The sequence below is a fragment of the Salmo salar genome, chromosome 04 (assembly GCF_965601325.2).
Source record: "Salmo salar chromosome 04, fSalSal1, whole genome shotgun sequence".
In the NCBI taxonomy this organism is placed as follows: domain Eukaryota; kingdom Metazoa; phylum Chordata; class Actinopteri; order Salmoniformes; family Salmonidae; genus Salmo; species Salmo salar.
In genome coordinates, this window is record NC_138294.1 from 34,396,725 (window position 1) to 34,412,560 (window position 15,836).

The window sequence follows — 15,836 nt, forward strand, 5'->3', positions numbered from 1 at the left end:
TGTGTGTGTGTGTGTGTGTTATGTGCGTGTTTGCATGTACGTGCATGCATGCTCATGTACGTTGATGCATGCGCATGTGTGCGTGTTCAAATCGTATCACATTGCTTTGCTGCTTTGTGTTTACAGCTGCAAGGTGATATTGTTGACATTGATAATGAATATTTAATACTGTATACGTGATCAATTTCTTAGTGGAAGGTCCCTGTCTTCTTATTTATCATGCTCTCTTGTCTCCGGTCTTGTTCTAAATGTTGCATTTGTCACATCCAGGACCTTGTCTGTGTCTGTAACATACTAGACATGGAGCCAGAAACAGAGGACGAGGAGAGCACTGTCATGGACGCTTGGTCAGTCTCTGAGTACGGCCACTCCTCTGACGACCATTACATCTCAGAGTCCCGGGATGGATCCTACTATGAAGAAAGGAAGAGTGATACAGAGTTCCCCATAGATCCGCAGCACACCCATATTAGACAGGCTGAGTCCCCCCATTCTGTGGAGTCCCCTGAACCATACACCAAGAAAGCCATGGTGGAACATCAGAGACCATCATCGAACTACCGCCCAGAAGAACGTAGCCTGGTCAGTGGACTGAGCCCCAGCGGAAGCCAGGAGATAGACACCTTATCACAGGGGCCAGGTAGCGTCTACCCTGGGGAATCCAGGGGCTCCGATGCCGAATCCTACCCAAGCACCCCTTCACCGACTCCCCCAAAGTCCCCACAAGCCCCCACCCCGAACCCCAACTTGTGTCAAATATCAAGGCAACGGTCCACCTCCTCTTCCTCCGTTGACCGGAGTGAGATGACCCTAACTCTGACCCATGGGCAACCCAGGGGGGACGGCAGGAGGCTGGGCTCTGGGACCGGGGCCAGGGGGAATGGGAGTGTTGAGTCTCTGGAGGAAGGAGGGCACAGCGAAGCACCTCCTGCTTATCTATCCTTTGGAATTTCAGCGCAGGGTGCTGAGCAGGCAGAGCAGTGGGACTCTGCGTCTGAGAGAGATCTCCCCAGTCCCAGCAGACACAGGGTGAGGCGCGCACGTAAGTAGCCACCCTCCTCCTCCCCCCACCCCCTCATTCATTTACTGTAGATCGAGTACCAATGTAAGTCTGTGCAACTCAAAACTATGTGGTAACTTTCTCTGTGTCGCATTCGGCTTATAATGAAATAAAACAATGTTGGAAATGTTATTTTAATGCAATAATTTGAAAAGAAAAGGCATGTCAAAATGTAACTGGCTTGTTGGCACTTAAATCATGTTCTTTGTAACGTAAATTAACTGCTGTTATTGCTGCTACAAAGTACAGTGACGTTTCTAAAGCAAAATAGATAATGATGCAATGTTTGAATTTGGACTAAAGGGCATGACTGCTGGGATGTGTGTTTTATTTGAACTGGGCATATAGGCTGACTCTCCTGTGCATTTAATAGTCTGAGTGGATAAGAATAAAATACAACCATGCCTCTGATGAGGCTGGCAGATGTTAATTTGACGGACACCAACATGTGTCATCCTGGCTCGACACCCGATCCCTTTCAAACCATTAGCTTTGACTGTGTAATGGAAAGTTAGCTCCTCAATTTTCTTGCCTCATAGACCCCCCTAAGTTAGCTCTGAAATGACACTAGTGCTTTTATTGCATCTTGCAATGTGGACCTAAAAATAAAAGTACACAGTTGCAGAGTTGGCAGGTCCAGGTGATACTGAAAGCACATTTAAAGTAGCAGTCCAACTTTGCTGAATGTTTACCCTCTTTGGATTTGCTGTCAATGTATGCTCTATGCACATGGCAAAAAACTTTGTTGCAAACACCATGCAAACAATATATTTATTAAGTAGTCTATTTAGTTTTTTTTATTAAATGTGACGTTTTAAATAGGGCCACAGATGTTTTGATAAATATTATTTTAAATTAACACGAAGTGTTAATGTGTTTATACATTATGTTTATACATTATGTATATATTGTTATTCTTTTTTTGTGTAATCCTCCAAGTTAAGTCTCAACTATATCAATGCAATGAATAATTTGCGTTCATTCAGTCTACAACACTGGCAGATGGGCAATAACAGAAAAACATGGATAAATCAGATTGACCGAACATAAACTGGTGCTTCAAGACATTTCACAATAACTTATTTGAAGTGTTAAAGGAGAAGTTAAGTATTTTAAAATGTAATTTTAGATGGTTTTCTTTAAACTTCAGCTAAATTTAGCCGCTAGCTAAAAACAATGGGAGTGATGGTGGCATGTGGTGCCTGTTAAAAAAGCTGGATCACCTTTAAGTAACTTTAAACCAAATAACTGAGTAGATTTAAGTTGATTTGGCCATGAGCATTTAAAAAGGCAGTGCATTATTTATTTAACTAGGCAAGTCAATTAAGAACAAACTCTTATTTTCAATGACGGCCTAGGAACAGGGGCAGAACGACAGATTTGTACCTTGTCAGCTCAGGGATTTGAAGTTGCAACCTTTCGGTGACTAGCTCAACACTCTAACCACTAGGCTACCCTACTTCCAAAGATTTGTTGCTTCTGTATAGTATAATACTGAACATTCATTTGGCAACAATGTAGGAGTATAGTAGTTAACGTATTATTTTAATCTAAAGATGAAAGTTGTAATATTGACAGGTGTGTCTGTTGTCTAATGTTACAAATCCTAGTATGCAAATTGAATGTATTTGTCAGCAAAAATACATATATTATCATCCTCTAGTGAGCACTATAAAAACTTTATAGCTCTAGGATAAAATAAAATAAATTCAAAACGTCAACTGACTAAAATCTAACTTAAAAAGTATCATATCGTATTTGTTTGCTACTTATAATATAACTATTTAAAAGTATTATTCGACTGCACAGGGTCTTTATATAAGCAACAGGTAATTGGCTTGGTAACTATAATGGGTTTTGCTAAAACTGTGCAGTCAGTTTACATGACATCCATCATGTCAATAGATGACAGTGTTCTGTAGACCTTAGGGTGGAAGCTTCAAGTAAAGTGAAGTGTTTGCTATAATACAATATGATAGGAAAGACATTTGTCAGGAGTCATCGTGACAAGATAATAAATAGGTGTGGAATTAAATTTCAAAACTCTGGCTCTCTATTTGTTCCTTTATTTTGGAGATGTCTAAATATTATGAAGAGAAAGGTTATTCTAAAATATTGGCCATTAATGTTCGAATGATTTGCAATAAATAATGAAATAATAGAGCTTGTTGTTTCCAAAATTGTCTGTCTCCAAGACTTCTATTTATAATGTAGTAAACTAAGGTACTGTACGTGATAAATTCCTTTCCTCATGAATAATGTCATGATATTAGCACTGTACATTCATAAACACTAACTGTTTTGCAGAAGGGCAAAGGATTAGATGTGAACCATACTAATTAAATTATATTCAAGGCTAAGGCTAGATTTACCATAAGTGCTGAGATCAACAAGTCACAAGCAACTAAGTTGAACAATGTCAAAAGATTAACCATTTGACATTGTATAGTATTAATCAGATATATCTATTCAATATCCATTATATTCTACAGCTATCCCCATGTACAATGCATTTGGAAAGTATTCAGACCCCTTCACTTTGTTATCTTACAGCCTTATTCTAAAATTGATTAAATTCATGTTTTTCGTCATCAATCTTCACACAATACCCCATAAGGTTTGCAAATGTATATAAAAAAAACAGAAATAACTTATTTACATAAGTATTCAGACTGCTTGCTGTTTCCATTGATCATCCTTGAAATGTTTCTACAACTTGATTGAAGTCCACCTGTGGTAAATCCAATTGATTGGACATAATTTGGAAAGGCACACACCTGTCTATGTAAGGTTCCACAGTTGACAGTGCATGTCAGAGCAAAAACCAAGCCATGAGTTCGAAGGAACTGTCTGTAGAGCTCCGAGACAGGATTGTGTTGGAGGAATGGATCGGGGGAAGGGTATCAAAAAATGTCTGCAGCATTGAAGGTCCCCGAGAAAACAGTGACCTCCATCATTCTTAAGTGGAAGAAGTTTGTAACCACCAAGACTCTTCCTAGAGCTGGGCGCCCAGCCAAACTGAGAAGGCATTGGTCAGGCAGGTGACTAAGAACCCGATGGTCACTCTGACAAAGCTCCTCTGTGGAGATGGGAAAACCTTCCTGAAGGTCCACCATCTCTGCAGCACATCACCAATCAGGCCTTCCAAAAACCACTCCTAAATAAAAGGCACATGATAGCCTGCTTGAAGTTTGCCAAAAGGCACCTAAAGGACTCTCAGACCATGAGAAACAAGATTCAAGATTGAACTCTTGGCCAAGCGTCACATCTGGAGAAAACCAGGCACCGCTCATCACCTGGCCAATACCATCCCTACGGTGAAGCATGGTGGTGGCAGCATCATGCTGTGGGGATGTTTTTCAGCGGCAGGGACTGGAAGACTAGTCAGGATCGAGGGAAAGACAAACAGAACAAAGTACAGAGAGATCCTTGATGAAAACTCCAGGGCGCTCAAGGCCTCAGACTGGGGCAAAACAACGCAGGAGTGGCTTCGGGGCAAGTCTCTGAATGTTGTTGTGTTGCCCAGCCAGAGCACGGACTTGAACCAAACATCTCTGGAGAGACCTGATTAAAGATGTGCCGCGACGCTCCGCCTCCCGCCTGAAAGAGCTTGAGAGGATCTGCAGAGAAGAAAGGGAGAAACTCCCCAAATACAGGTATGCCAAGCATGTAGCGTCATACCCAAGAAGACTCGAGGCTGCCAAAGATGCTTCAACAAAGTGTTGCGTAAAGAGTCTGAATACTTATATAAATGTGATATTTCAGTTCGTTTTTTTATACATTTGCAAAAAATTCTAAAAACCTGTTTTTGCTTTGTCATTATGGGGTACTGTGTGTAAATTGATGAGGGGATAAAAACGATGTAATCCCTTATAGAATAAGGCTGTTACGCAACAAAATGTGGAAAAAGTGAAAGGTGCTGAATACTTTCCGAATGCACTTTAACTTAAATGGCAATTGAGAAAGATACACCCTAAAACGAATCGGTTGATGACATTCTCAAGATACAGATCATTTGAAATGTGTAGACAGTTCTCTTGTAATGTACAAGTACCCTACATACAGTAGGGTACTTTTATGTGATACCTCCTCACATTACATATGCATCATTCTGAGGTAGCAAACAATTATAATTTATGTAATTACACTCTCTTTTTATCTCTGTCCTCTCTCCTCATCTCTCCCTCACAGGGACCAGACAGAGCGAGAGCCAGTCAGACAGGCAGGTGAAGGAAGCCAAGTCTAAATGTAAACGCATTGCTTTGCTGTTGACCGATGCACCAAATCCCAGAAACAGAGGGGTGTTGATGTTCAAGAAGCGTCGGCAAAGGGTTAAGAAGTATACACTTGTCAGCTACGGGACAGGTCAGCACCAGTTTGACGAAAAAAGCGGCAAAGACGTAGAAAGTGAATACAGCAAAACGGTCAGGTTTACTTTGGCCACTAATGATTATTCAGAACTTGATGAAGACTACTCAGTGAATGTACGAGACCGAGACGTCAATTTAAACTGGGAGAACCTTGGAATAGCCAACATATTTCACCACCTGGAAGAGATGGAGCAACTGCCAGAGACAAAAGGCAAGGGTGTGGCAATGTTTGTGCAGCGCCGCCAGAGAATGGATGAGATTGCCTTAGAGCACGAGGAAATGAGGCGCAAAGGCTTACCCGTCGAAGGTATTGTAGAGCTTGAAGACACAGAAATGTACAAGTCTTACAAAACGGATGAAACTTATGTGCAATCCAATCAAATTCAATACAGTGAAAGGCATGCTAATCAGATCTACATGGATGCTCATGGCAATCAACATCTGCAGTACAAAGAAAACCAACAGGAGATGCAACAATATGCTCACATGATGAACAGTATACCCAACCACCTAGCTAGTGCTATACCAAAGCCTCTTGTGCCCAACAGAACAGCGAAGCCCTTCTTGGGATCCCAAAACAGAGTGCCTGTCCCATTTTCTCCTCTTAGTGGTGTCACTAGCCCAGTGAAGCATCATGAACTCAAATTCAAGGTATCAGTCCCTATACACACAGTTCCACAGGTCTGGTCCCCAACTGGGGACTTCATAGCTTCGCGTGACGAACGCATATCTGTACCAGCAATCAAGACTGGCATCCTACCAGACTCAAAAAGAAGAGGTGCTAATAGAGCGGCCTCTGATCAACCCTCCAATGCCTATATTCAAAACAGAGGGGAAAGAAGATCATATATTGAGTCAGGCGAAGAGGAAGACTACTTTAGTCTTGGTGCTGAGGCATGCAACTTTATGCAACCCCGAACAGTCAAGCACAAGAATCCCCCACCTGTTGCCCCAAAGCCTAGCATCAACCCAGTCTGTCCACCATGGTTAAAGGAGAGTCCCTCAAATGTGCTACTTCACCTGGCAAGGAGTCCAATCCCGGCATCTTTCCCAAATCCAGTGGGATCTCCTCCTCAGCAATACTTCAAACAACAAGACTGGCTTTCGCCTCAGCAAATGGCGAACCCCCGGGAACCACCCCAAACTCAGTCACGACCACAGCCACCCATGAACACCGGGGCACCAGCCAACTCAACATCACCCTCTCAACTTCAGCCAACCATGAATAGCTGGAGTCCACAGCCACCGCGGTCCCCAGTGAGTATTCAGGCCCCGAACCCAACTCACACGGCACCTCGCCAACCCACAGTCTCAAAGAATAAGTCCCCAAATCCTTCGGTGGCATCTTGCCCACCCCAACGAGGGAGCTCTTACAGCCACGCAGCCAAGGCACCACCTACTTCTTCAATGGGTCACATCTCTGAGGGCCATTTTAGTCCAGCCATAAATGGTCCAACTCTGAGGGGAAGAGGTGCCGAACTCTTTGCCAAGAGGCAGACCCGTATGGAGAAGTTTGTGGTGGATGGCGAAACAGTTCAGGCCAACAAAGCAAAGTGTCCTTCCCCCACCGCCTCCCTTCCAGGTGCTTGGAGATACTCATCCAACATCCGTGCCCCACCTCCTTTGTCATACAATCCCCTTCATGCTCCTTTCTACCCCCCTGCAGCAGCTAAACAGCCCCCTTCAACAAGTCCAAAAATCAATCCAAAGACCAGGGTGAAAACAAAACCACAACCCTCCAAGCACCTGGATGCCCTAGATGTCATGAAACATCAGCCCTATCAGCTGGACTCATCACTCTTTATATATAACGTAGGCACTGAGGCTGAAGGCCTTAGCCCTAGCCTCAAAATGGCCCCCATCCCAACCCATGAGTCAAACCCACCCTTGAGCCCTAAACCTGCCCCTGTTGTCAGCCCTAGACCTGCCTTTGCCATTTCTCCTTACTCTTACCCTGCCCATGACCTTCCCCCAGCAAACCAACAAAGCAAGCCCATAGCTCCTGCTAAGTCTACTAGATCGGTGAGTGTCCTATACCCTTTTGACTGTCAACCTACACAGTCAAGTGAACCACTCCCAGTTAGCAAGCAACTGGATTGGAAGCATAATGCTTCACCGGCTGTGCATGATAGCGCCAACAAAGCTCCCCAAGCTCCAAGCACCCACTGCCCTATACCCACAAGCACTCCCTGTCAGCTATCTCTCAGTGTCAACTCAGCATCTTTGTCTTCTTTACCCTTTGATGCTGATGTCCTCTCCAGAGGTACCATTCAAATGGCTCCTCGGCCTACATTTTCTGCCAAAAAACAAGCGGTGGCAACCAAACAGTGGAGGCATGTCGTTCTGCAACACTAGTCCCAACCCACTGCCCCATTTTGATGTTGCAGAGAATGCAGAGATTATACACTGTTTCTTACCATTTCTAAAGCACCATTTATTTTTTTTTAAACTTTAAAATAGACGTGTCCTACCAAGTATTTCAAATAATTGACTTGTTTTTGGTAATATCTCTGCATTGTTGCGGTGTCAAAATGTCACCCTATATCTTCTTACTTTCTGCTGTACATAGTATGCAAACCTAGCACAAAACATTTTAATTACAACTTAGAACAACAAAATTAAACAATGAATTCAATCTTTAAAGAATGTGCAATATGCATGACAGGTCAACAAGGGAAAACATTGAATGCATTTTCATTCTGTTCCTCTAGCTTTACCAAAACGTTGAAAGAAATAGCAGAACATTTAGATTTATAGGAAATTAACATAAGAAAACAAATGCCTCTGTCTCACTGAAGTCATTTTCCAGACCAACAACCTGGCTTATACCAGTGCTTTTATACAGACAGAATATTTCAAAAGATATCACTGCATATGGTTGTTATCATTAATTGGCCACCCCTCCTCGATCTACCTCCTTTGCTTGAGTTAATGCCCCACTTCAACTTGATAATGCTGTCTGTTTGCTTTATAGCTTGTAAAACAATGAAATTAGAGGCTACTGTAGCTGTATGTGAGTGTTTCTGGGCTGAATGAAAAACTATTGAGAATGAGAGACTATTGTAGGTGTTGTTAATGAAGATGTGAATGAACCTAATGTTAGCTTCTGCTAATACCAATGAAGGTAGTGTTTGCTAATGAAGCTAGTTAGCTAATTTTGCCAGCTATTGATAAACAGTTTAGCAAGTCAATCCGTTAGGTAGCTGTTATATTGTTTTCTGCAGCGCTAGATCCTTTGTGAGGATATAGATACTAGCAGGGGAAAGTGATATACACATTAGGCATAAGAGGCAGAATTCAACAAAACAAGTCCCCTCCTTGGCTGAAGCTTTGGTCTCACTGGGGATACATCGTGTTGAGTAATTTCAGGAAAATGAGATCAGTTGTGTGTGCAGCTGAAAAGAGGAAACATTTCTAGTTTGGCTATGGTGCCTTGCCTCGCCTTTTTTTGTTGTAAATTAATTTATGTTTAGGGTAGCCTGTATTCACCAGTGGTCTCATGACCACATGCAACATTACCATTATTGGAACAGTAATGTTCATACCCATAGGAAATGTAAGACCGTGTGGGTAGGTTGGATGCTAGTCAAAATAATGTTTGCAATGTATGCAATATGATAGCAATGAGAGTGCATAACATAAAAACAGGGGGGTTTGTTCATACTTTTATGATGACTATGATTAGAAGAGATATAAGAAGAAGAAGAATAATAACAGGCACTATATTTGGATGCAGACCTCTTACAATTCCTTCAGTCTCATTCCAAACTATATTTAATAGTGTGATACAGCTCAAAGCTTTTGCTAATTGTGTATTTAAAGCCCCCACTACATCTTTGTTTTGTTGACAATGTGGAATTTTGTATTTTATTGTCAATTATGGCCAGTCGCTTAGTTGTTTTTATCAACATATTCATTTTAACACTTAATCAAACATGATTTATTTTCAGGTTAAACGCAATTGATATATATGTTACAAATAATCCTTCTTTAATTTCCAATCAGATTGCTGACTTTACCTTTTCTGTCCTTTGTTACATTTATTTTTCCTCTTTTATGTGTTCCATTGTATATTGCACTTCTTGTACTCGGCACAATCTTGCTATTAAATATCTCCCTTTAACTTCCCCTGTGTATGTTTTCATATTTCATTACTACTGCATGGACTCTTGCAACGTTTTCTTTTATGAATGCATCACGCTTTAATTATTGTACCACACTCTTTATTCATTTGTAATACCTCTTTTATTTTAATGTTGCTTATGTATTCATTAATGTTGCCAATTCTTAGTACCTTAAGCAATATCTGGTTAAAAACAGTAATGATACAACAATGATTGCCTCACCGTGCATCATGCAGGTTAGATCACATCTTCTACTTTACAGCAAATTAAACTATATTTGAGTCCTTTCCACCTGTATATCACGTTTTGGTAGGTTTAAGTTTTCAATGAACCACAAGGCAGTGTGTTATGTCCTCTAAACAGGTCTTTGTTGAAACCCAAAGTTTGCATGGAGACCTGCTACGAGCAAAGGGCTCATCCGTTTCCAAATATAGCTCAGACTCACCATCTTTAAAACCTGCTATCCCTTTCGAAAAGTTAGCTCTGCTAAGCAGAGACCCGATAGGATCAACCCCTGCCAAAGGTAAGTGCTGAAAACTAACTCTCTTCCCAGCCATTGGTCTTAATTGGCCATGGGGACTCATGTATTTTAGGGAGAAACGACCCCATTACGTCACCCAGATATGTTTGGAACATGAACACTGAACAAAATGTGCAGTAATGTTGCATCATTAGGTTTGAGGGCCGTTCACTACTGTGATTATTTATAGGTGTTAATCTCCAGGCAACAATGGCACTGTATGAGAGAGTGATATGACTTCTATGTTGTGAAAAAATAACAATAATCATGGGGAAATGTAATCGGCGGTGATGAACACACAGTTGAGTAGAATTGGCCTGTGTCCATTTTGAAGAGTTTGAAAGGGGATAGCCTGCCCTTTCACGGGAGGCAATGCTCTCTGACACTGTGTGTGTGTCTGTGTGTGTTTTTTTGGACCGCAAAATGAATCACCTTACTGCACAGGATGAGAATCTTCTCCCCTTCTCTACTCAAGTAATCCAGGCCAAACCAGGTTGTGGAGAACAACTGTTTTTCTGTGTATTCTACCCCAAATTCTTGGTTGGGAATGTGTCATGAACACAGTGTCATGAACACATTTATTTAATGCCTCATAAATACATGTGCATTACATTACATTTGGTATTTTATATTTCGACCCTGAGCCCCAGTGTGTACAGTATGCTTAATATTACCAGAAACACATCAATCCAGTACAATGTCCTTTTCTTCCAGGGACTTGGCAGAAGCTACTCTCTGTCCCTACCCAGACGGATGTGCTCCATGTCCTACATGCCCTCGCAGTCATCTATGTCCCCTGTGACCACCCCTGTGTTCCATCCATCTCTCGGGAGGCAGACCTCTTGGCAGGAAAAAGCCGCCCTCAAGCCCCCCAGCCCTTGGGAGGCTGCCTCCCGGAGCCCGCTGGGCCTGGTGGACGATGCCTTCCGATTCCAGAACTTCCCTCAGTCCATCGCCACTAACGTCAACTCCGCCGCCAACCGACGATCTCTTCCGGAACCTCCGGACGAATGGAAGCGCAAGGTGTCATTGGACGCCCCCAGTGTCAGTGGTGGTTACTACCATGCTCCACCCCCAGCCATGCATACTAGGTCTATGAGCATGACCTCTGCCCCTGTCTATGGGCCTCCCTTCAGACAGGCCCAGCCTCTGTGGTCAGCGGTGAGGGCTAGCACTGGACATATGGGTCGAGGCCCTGGCCACCCGAGTCAGTCCCTCTACGCTACCTTGCCACGCACAGCTATGAGAAGGTAATCTTGCACAGCCATCTGTACATCCTCAGATAGAATTCAAAAATATAAACAGTGCACTTGTAAGAACAAACGTAGAAAATATAATTGGATGTACAGATGTAAACAATAGGCCCAGCATATTATAATTAACAATTTGATCAAGGTAGTGTTTCTTTTTTAAGACAAATGTTTGGAATCAATGAGGAAATACTGATGTACCAAGGTAGTGATAATGGTCTACAGCAGCATGCTAAGGCGAATTACAAGTTTGAAGATGGAATCTGCAGGGAAACGGCACCACTGTTTGCCCCACCGCCATTGTTATTGTTTTTGTTTTGAGGTGAGGAGTGTTTCACAGCGTGAAAAAAAAACATTTGCAGTATATATTCTGCTGTTCTATCATGCGTGCAATGATGTCAGAGGGGGAAAAAACAGCGTTAGTTGTTTTTAGTAACTTTGTTTCACCACTAATGAGTCTAGCTTTAAAGGTTTTCATTTCTGGAAAAAAAAGTACTGATGTTAATGGTCTTTGGTTTAAATTGGAGTTGTTTTTTTTATATGTGTGTGCATGTACCGTATTTTGGTTTGAGCATGGATTGTTTGTGCATTTTGTCCTGTGGCCACAGGGGGCATAGAAGTGGTAGCTCGTTCTCTACTATAATTCTGATCAGTGAAGTGCATTCACACACATCTATAGTACCTACTGCATGTTCCATTGAATCTTCTGTACCTGAAAAGTTTAAATTCTAAACATGTTTTATGAATTTTGATAAATGGATACATGATGGGCCTATTATTTATTTGCATGTGCATAAAAGTAAGAGATTTGCAAGGTGATGAGTGAGAAAATGACAGATGGCAGGGAAAAGAAAGTTAGATGTGTTGAACCTATAACTTGTTTCCTTTTCCACATAATATGAAAACTAAATAGAAAAATGGATTGACTATTGTTATGTGATGTAAGCGGTAACATCTAAAATAGAAATACAGTAAAGCGGATTTCAAATGTACTGCTAGGGTTCCTTGATGGTTTGTGTAATATGTGCGATAGCATGTGTAGCAGGTTAGATAGTAAGTACCAAGTGCACATACTGATGAAAACAATAAATATTCAAGTTCACTTTCAGACAATCCCTCTGAAAATTAAGGACATTTACAAATGTCTTACATTTCTTAAAATAATAAATCAAATGTCAGATTTTATAGCTGAAATATAGAACAATAACAATGTTTTTATTCATATCATTCAGTCAGTTTGCAAAACATAGGCACACACTATATTCTAGACCACGTCATTGAATACAGGTTGAAGTTTCTGTGATTGGTTTGGCACTTCCGTGAAAGGCATATGAAATGTGCCACACTTTCATATGGACTGTGAATGTGTTGAAGATATTGTAACTTTTATCACTTGATTGTGTTGTTCATTTGTTGCAGCACTGAAGATAAATATTGTACTCTTCCAATAAAATGTTGTTGAGTACACCGTGCCTCTGGTGTTTTATTTCATTAACATGTATATAAGATATGTAGGATTTGTCAAATGTTTTTTACACTTTGGAAATTGTTTGTTTACCCATTCAAAATGTGTGGTATGCTGAATTCGTTGAGAAACAAACAATTGCTGAATACCAATAAAATGTATAGTAATATATTAGATACATGTCTATAAATGGAGTGGAATGTTGAGTTAGTAAAGTAGAGAGAGTACTTTTCTAAAGTTACACTCCACTGCAGCCAGTGTTTGTTTTGCTAACATGTCAGGTTATTGCTCCGACATCCGTCACAAAGCATCTCAACAGGTCTATCCAGGGACTAGTAACCAAAGAGACAGTTACATAATCACAGACTGAGCTATTGGGAGACGACTGGTGGGAGACTTTACACAGCGTAAATTAAGTTGAAAAGAGAAAGTTAAAATGTTAATTAAGTATGAGAAAAAAACTACAAACTGAATCTCACTCATCTCATTGCCAAAAATGTTTTGGTTGTGAAGAGAGCCACATGACACCCCAACCATTTAAATCTATGGGAGCCAGGCCGACCCACTGGGGAGCCAGGCCCAGCCAATCAGAATGAGTTTTGCCCCACAAAAGGCCTTTATTACAACCAGAAATACTCCTCAGCATCCCCACTGACAATCCCGCAGGTGCAGAAGCCTGGATGTGGAGATCCTTGGCTGGCGTGGTTACACATGGTCTGCGGTTGTAAGACTGGTTGGACGTGCTGCCAAATTCCCTAAAACGACATTGTCGGCTGCTTATGGTAGAGAAATTAACATTCAATTCTCTGGCAAAATCTCTGGTGGACATTCCTGCAGTCAGCATGCCAATTGCACGCTCCCTCAACTTGAGACATCTGTGGCATTGTGATATCTGTGACATGTGCACAAGGTGCACATGTGTAATGATCATGCTGTTTAATCAGCTTTTTGATATGCCACACCTGTGAAGTGGTTGGATTATCTTGACAAAGGATAAAATGCTCACTAACAGAGATGTAAACAAATTAGTGCACAACATTTTAGATTTTTGTACGTATTGAACATTTCTGGGATCTTTTATTTCAGCTCATGAAACATGGGACCAGCACTTTACATTATGCGTTTATATTTTTGTTCAGTGTACTTTTGTAGTTTCATTTTTACTCTGAATGTTTTAATATTAAAATGTATTGACACAAATCCTCCCGATAGCTGACAACAAGTCTGTATTTGTGTGGAATAACATGAGAAGAACCAGTCACTTCAGAAGTAGTTAGACAATTCAAGGCAGTAAGCTTGTTTTTTGGCAGCAATGTGAAGATAAATGATTTAGTATCTTGAAGGCACTTATCTTAGAAGCCCCATGAACATACAGCTATTTCTATAACATTACTCCTGCAAAGTTGTTTACTTGGTTGCTACAACACAGTGTAAAAAATAAGTTCTATCTATGCAGTGGCAATTTTAGCATGTAAATCTTGGTGGAGAAAACTCCCCACTTTTTTTTAGATGCATGCCAGCAAAGCCGCTACACAACACAACACAACACTAAACAATACATTAATTGCACTATAACGGTGACAAACTGTGCCCACAAACTGTTAGTGCCTACATAAAGCTGTCCCAACAGCAGAGCTTTCTTTTCAGCACGTTAGAGTGAATTATTACCACTGCTACACCTGGCTATCACCGGAGCCTTGTCTGGCAGCGAAACAGTTCAGCCTCATTTACTGACTTTTTAAAAAACATAGCTGATATGGCTGACTTGCTTAAACAAATGTGGTTTCTATTGACAATTGAGATGTAAAAACTATGGCATAAGGAGATGATGAGTGAATAAGAGGCAATCGGTAACTTCGATTAAGACAATGAGCGAGCTAAGATGGACTTAGTCAATAAACTAGTTGTTTAGCACTTTTGAAATGTACAGCGACAGAATTTCAGAACATGGGCCGTTCTTACAGTATTCTCCCTGTACACCAAGTCAGAACCGTAGGATACATGAAGGGGGCGTACAAGCAGACAATGAAAACTCTTACAATATTCAATGATTACATTTCTCTAAAAAGGTATAGGCTACATGTTCACCATCAAGTCAGAACCGTAGGCTAAGTTATGAGGGGGAAAGGGACTAAATAATTAGGATGAGGCACATGGGCTACTAACAGCTTACTACACAACATACACATAGTATTACTTTCTTAGCTACAGTATACATATCTCCCTGGCACATTACACCATTTATGCAGCAGCATACAATACATTTTTGGACTCACCTTGTTGTGCTGTGATCTCTTGAACAGGGAGGTGGCGCGGCGGTCCTTGTTGGCAAATTTTGGCATTCTCTGGATTTATGTTGCTTTCAAGACAACCGGAAACTCCGAAAAAAATAAGGTTGAATCATGATGTCAGTGATCTTCAGGTCGGAGCTTTAGAAAGAGGCCCAAATTCCCAACTTGGAATTCCGAGTTGGATGACAGTTCAAAACGTATTTTCCCAGTCGGAGCTCTTTTTTTCTTCCAGTTTCCAGTTGTCTTGAACTCACTGAAGTCTGAGATTTCCCAGGTCTGACTTTCCAGTTGTTTCGAATGCGGCAGAAGTCATGCTGGATTGACAGCATGGCCAATGTATTCAACCTTTTCTGGCCCATGGTGTTGAATATTTATCCTTTTAAGATTGGAAAAGAGACCCTTAAACACAGACTTGGACCACGCACACATTTCAATGAATAGCAGGCTAGTGATTGCTTTGCCACGCTTGCAGTTAGCCACTGATTCCTTCCAAACCAATCATTGTTGAATTTGCGATTTCCAACTTGTTGTGTAATGTTTATGTCCAATGGCTGATGAGCACCGATACATTTGATCTATAATTTGTCTTCATATGACAAGGATTGAAATGGATTTGCCAGTAGATTGTCGATGTGATTCATGATGATCATGATTGATTCATGATGATCATGATGATGACTGCTTCTCTAGCTTGCTAGCTAAGATTTTGAAAGTATGATGTTGACATGATCAGCCCAATCAAAGCTACGGTAGATA

The 15,836-nt window shown here is 41.3% G+C and overlaps 1 protein-coding gene across 2 annotated transcripts; it reads left to right on the forward strand.

Moving 5' to 3' along the window:
• The first annotated feature begins 285 nt into the window (after positions 1 to 285).
• Positions 286 to 12,789, forward strand: LOC106602736 (synaptopodin-2). 2 transcript variants are annotated; one of them, XM_014195563.3, is made up of 3 exons: positions 286 to 1,042; positions 5,252 to 7,452; positions 10,789 to 12,789. In XM_014195563.3, exons 1-3 carry the CDS (start codon positions 301 to 303, stop codon positions 11,326 to 11,328), a joined length of 3,483 nt encoding a protein of 1,160 aa, XP_014051038.2. In that variant the 5' UTR covers positions 286 to 300; the 3' UTR covers positions 11,329 to 12,789. The 2 variants fall into 2 exon arrangements, with proteins under 2 accessions (XP_014051038.2, XP_045572737.1); XM_045716781.2 differs by having other exon boundaries at positions 5,252 to 6,687.
• Positions 12,790 to 15,836: the final 3,047 nt, after the last annotated feature.

Coding starts and splice junctions, on each gene's coding strand:
- LOC106602736 (XM_014195563.3), top strand. CDS start 301: ATGGAGCCAGAAACAGAGGACGAGGAGAGCACTGTCATGGACGCTTGG. Junction 1,043..5,251: donor ACACAGGGTGAGGCGCGCAC/GTAAGTAGCCAC, acceptor TCTCCCTCACAG/GGACCAGACAGAGCGAGAGC. Junction 7,453..10,788: donor CTGCTAAGTCTACTAGATCG/GTGAGTGTCCTA, acceptor CTTTTCTTCCAG/GGACTTGGCAGAAGCTACTC.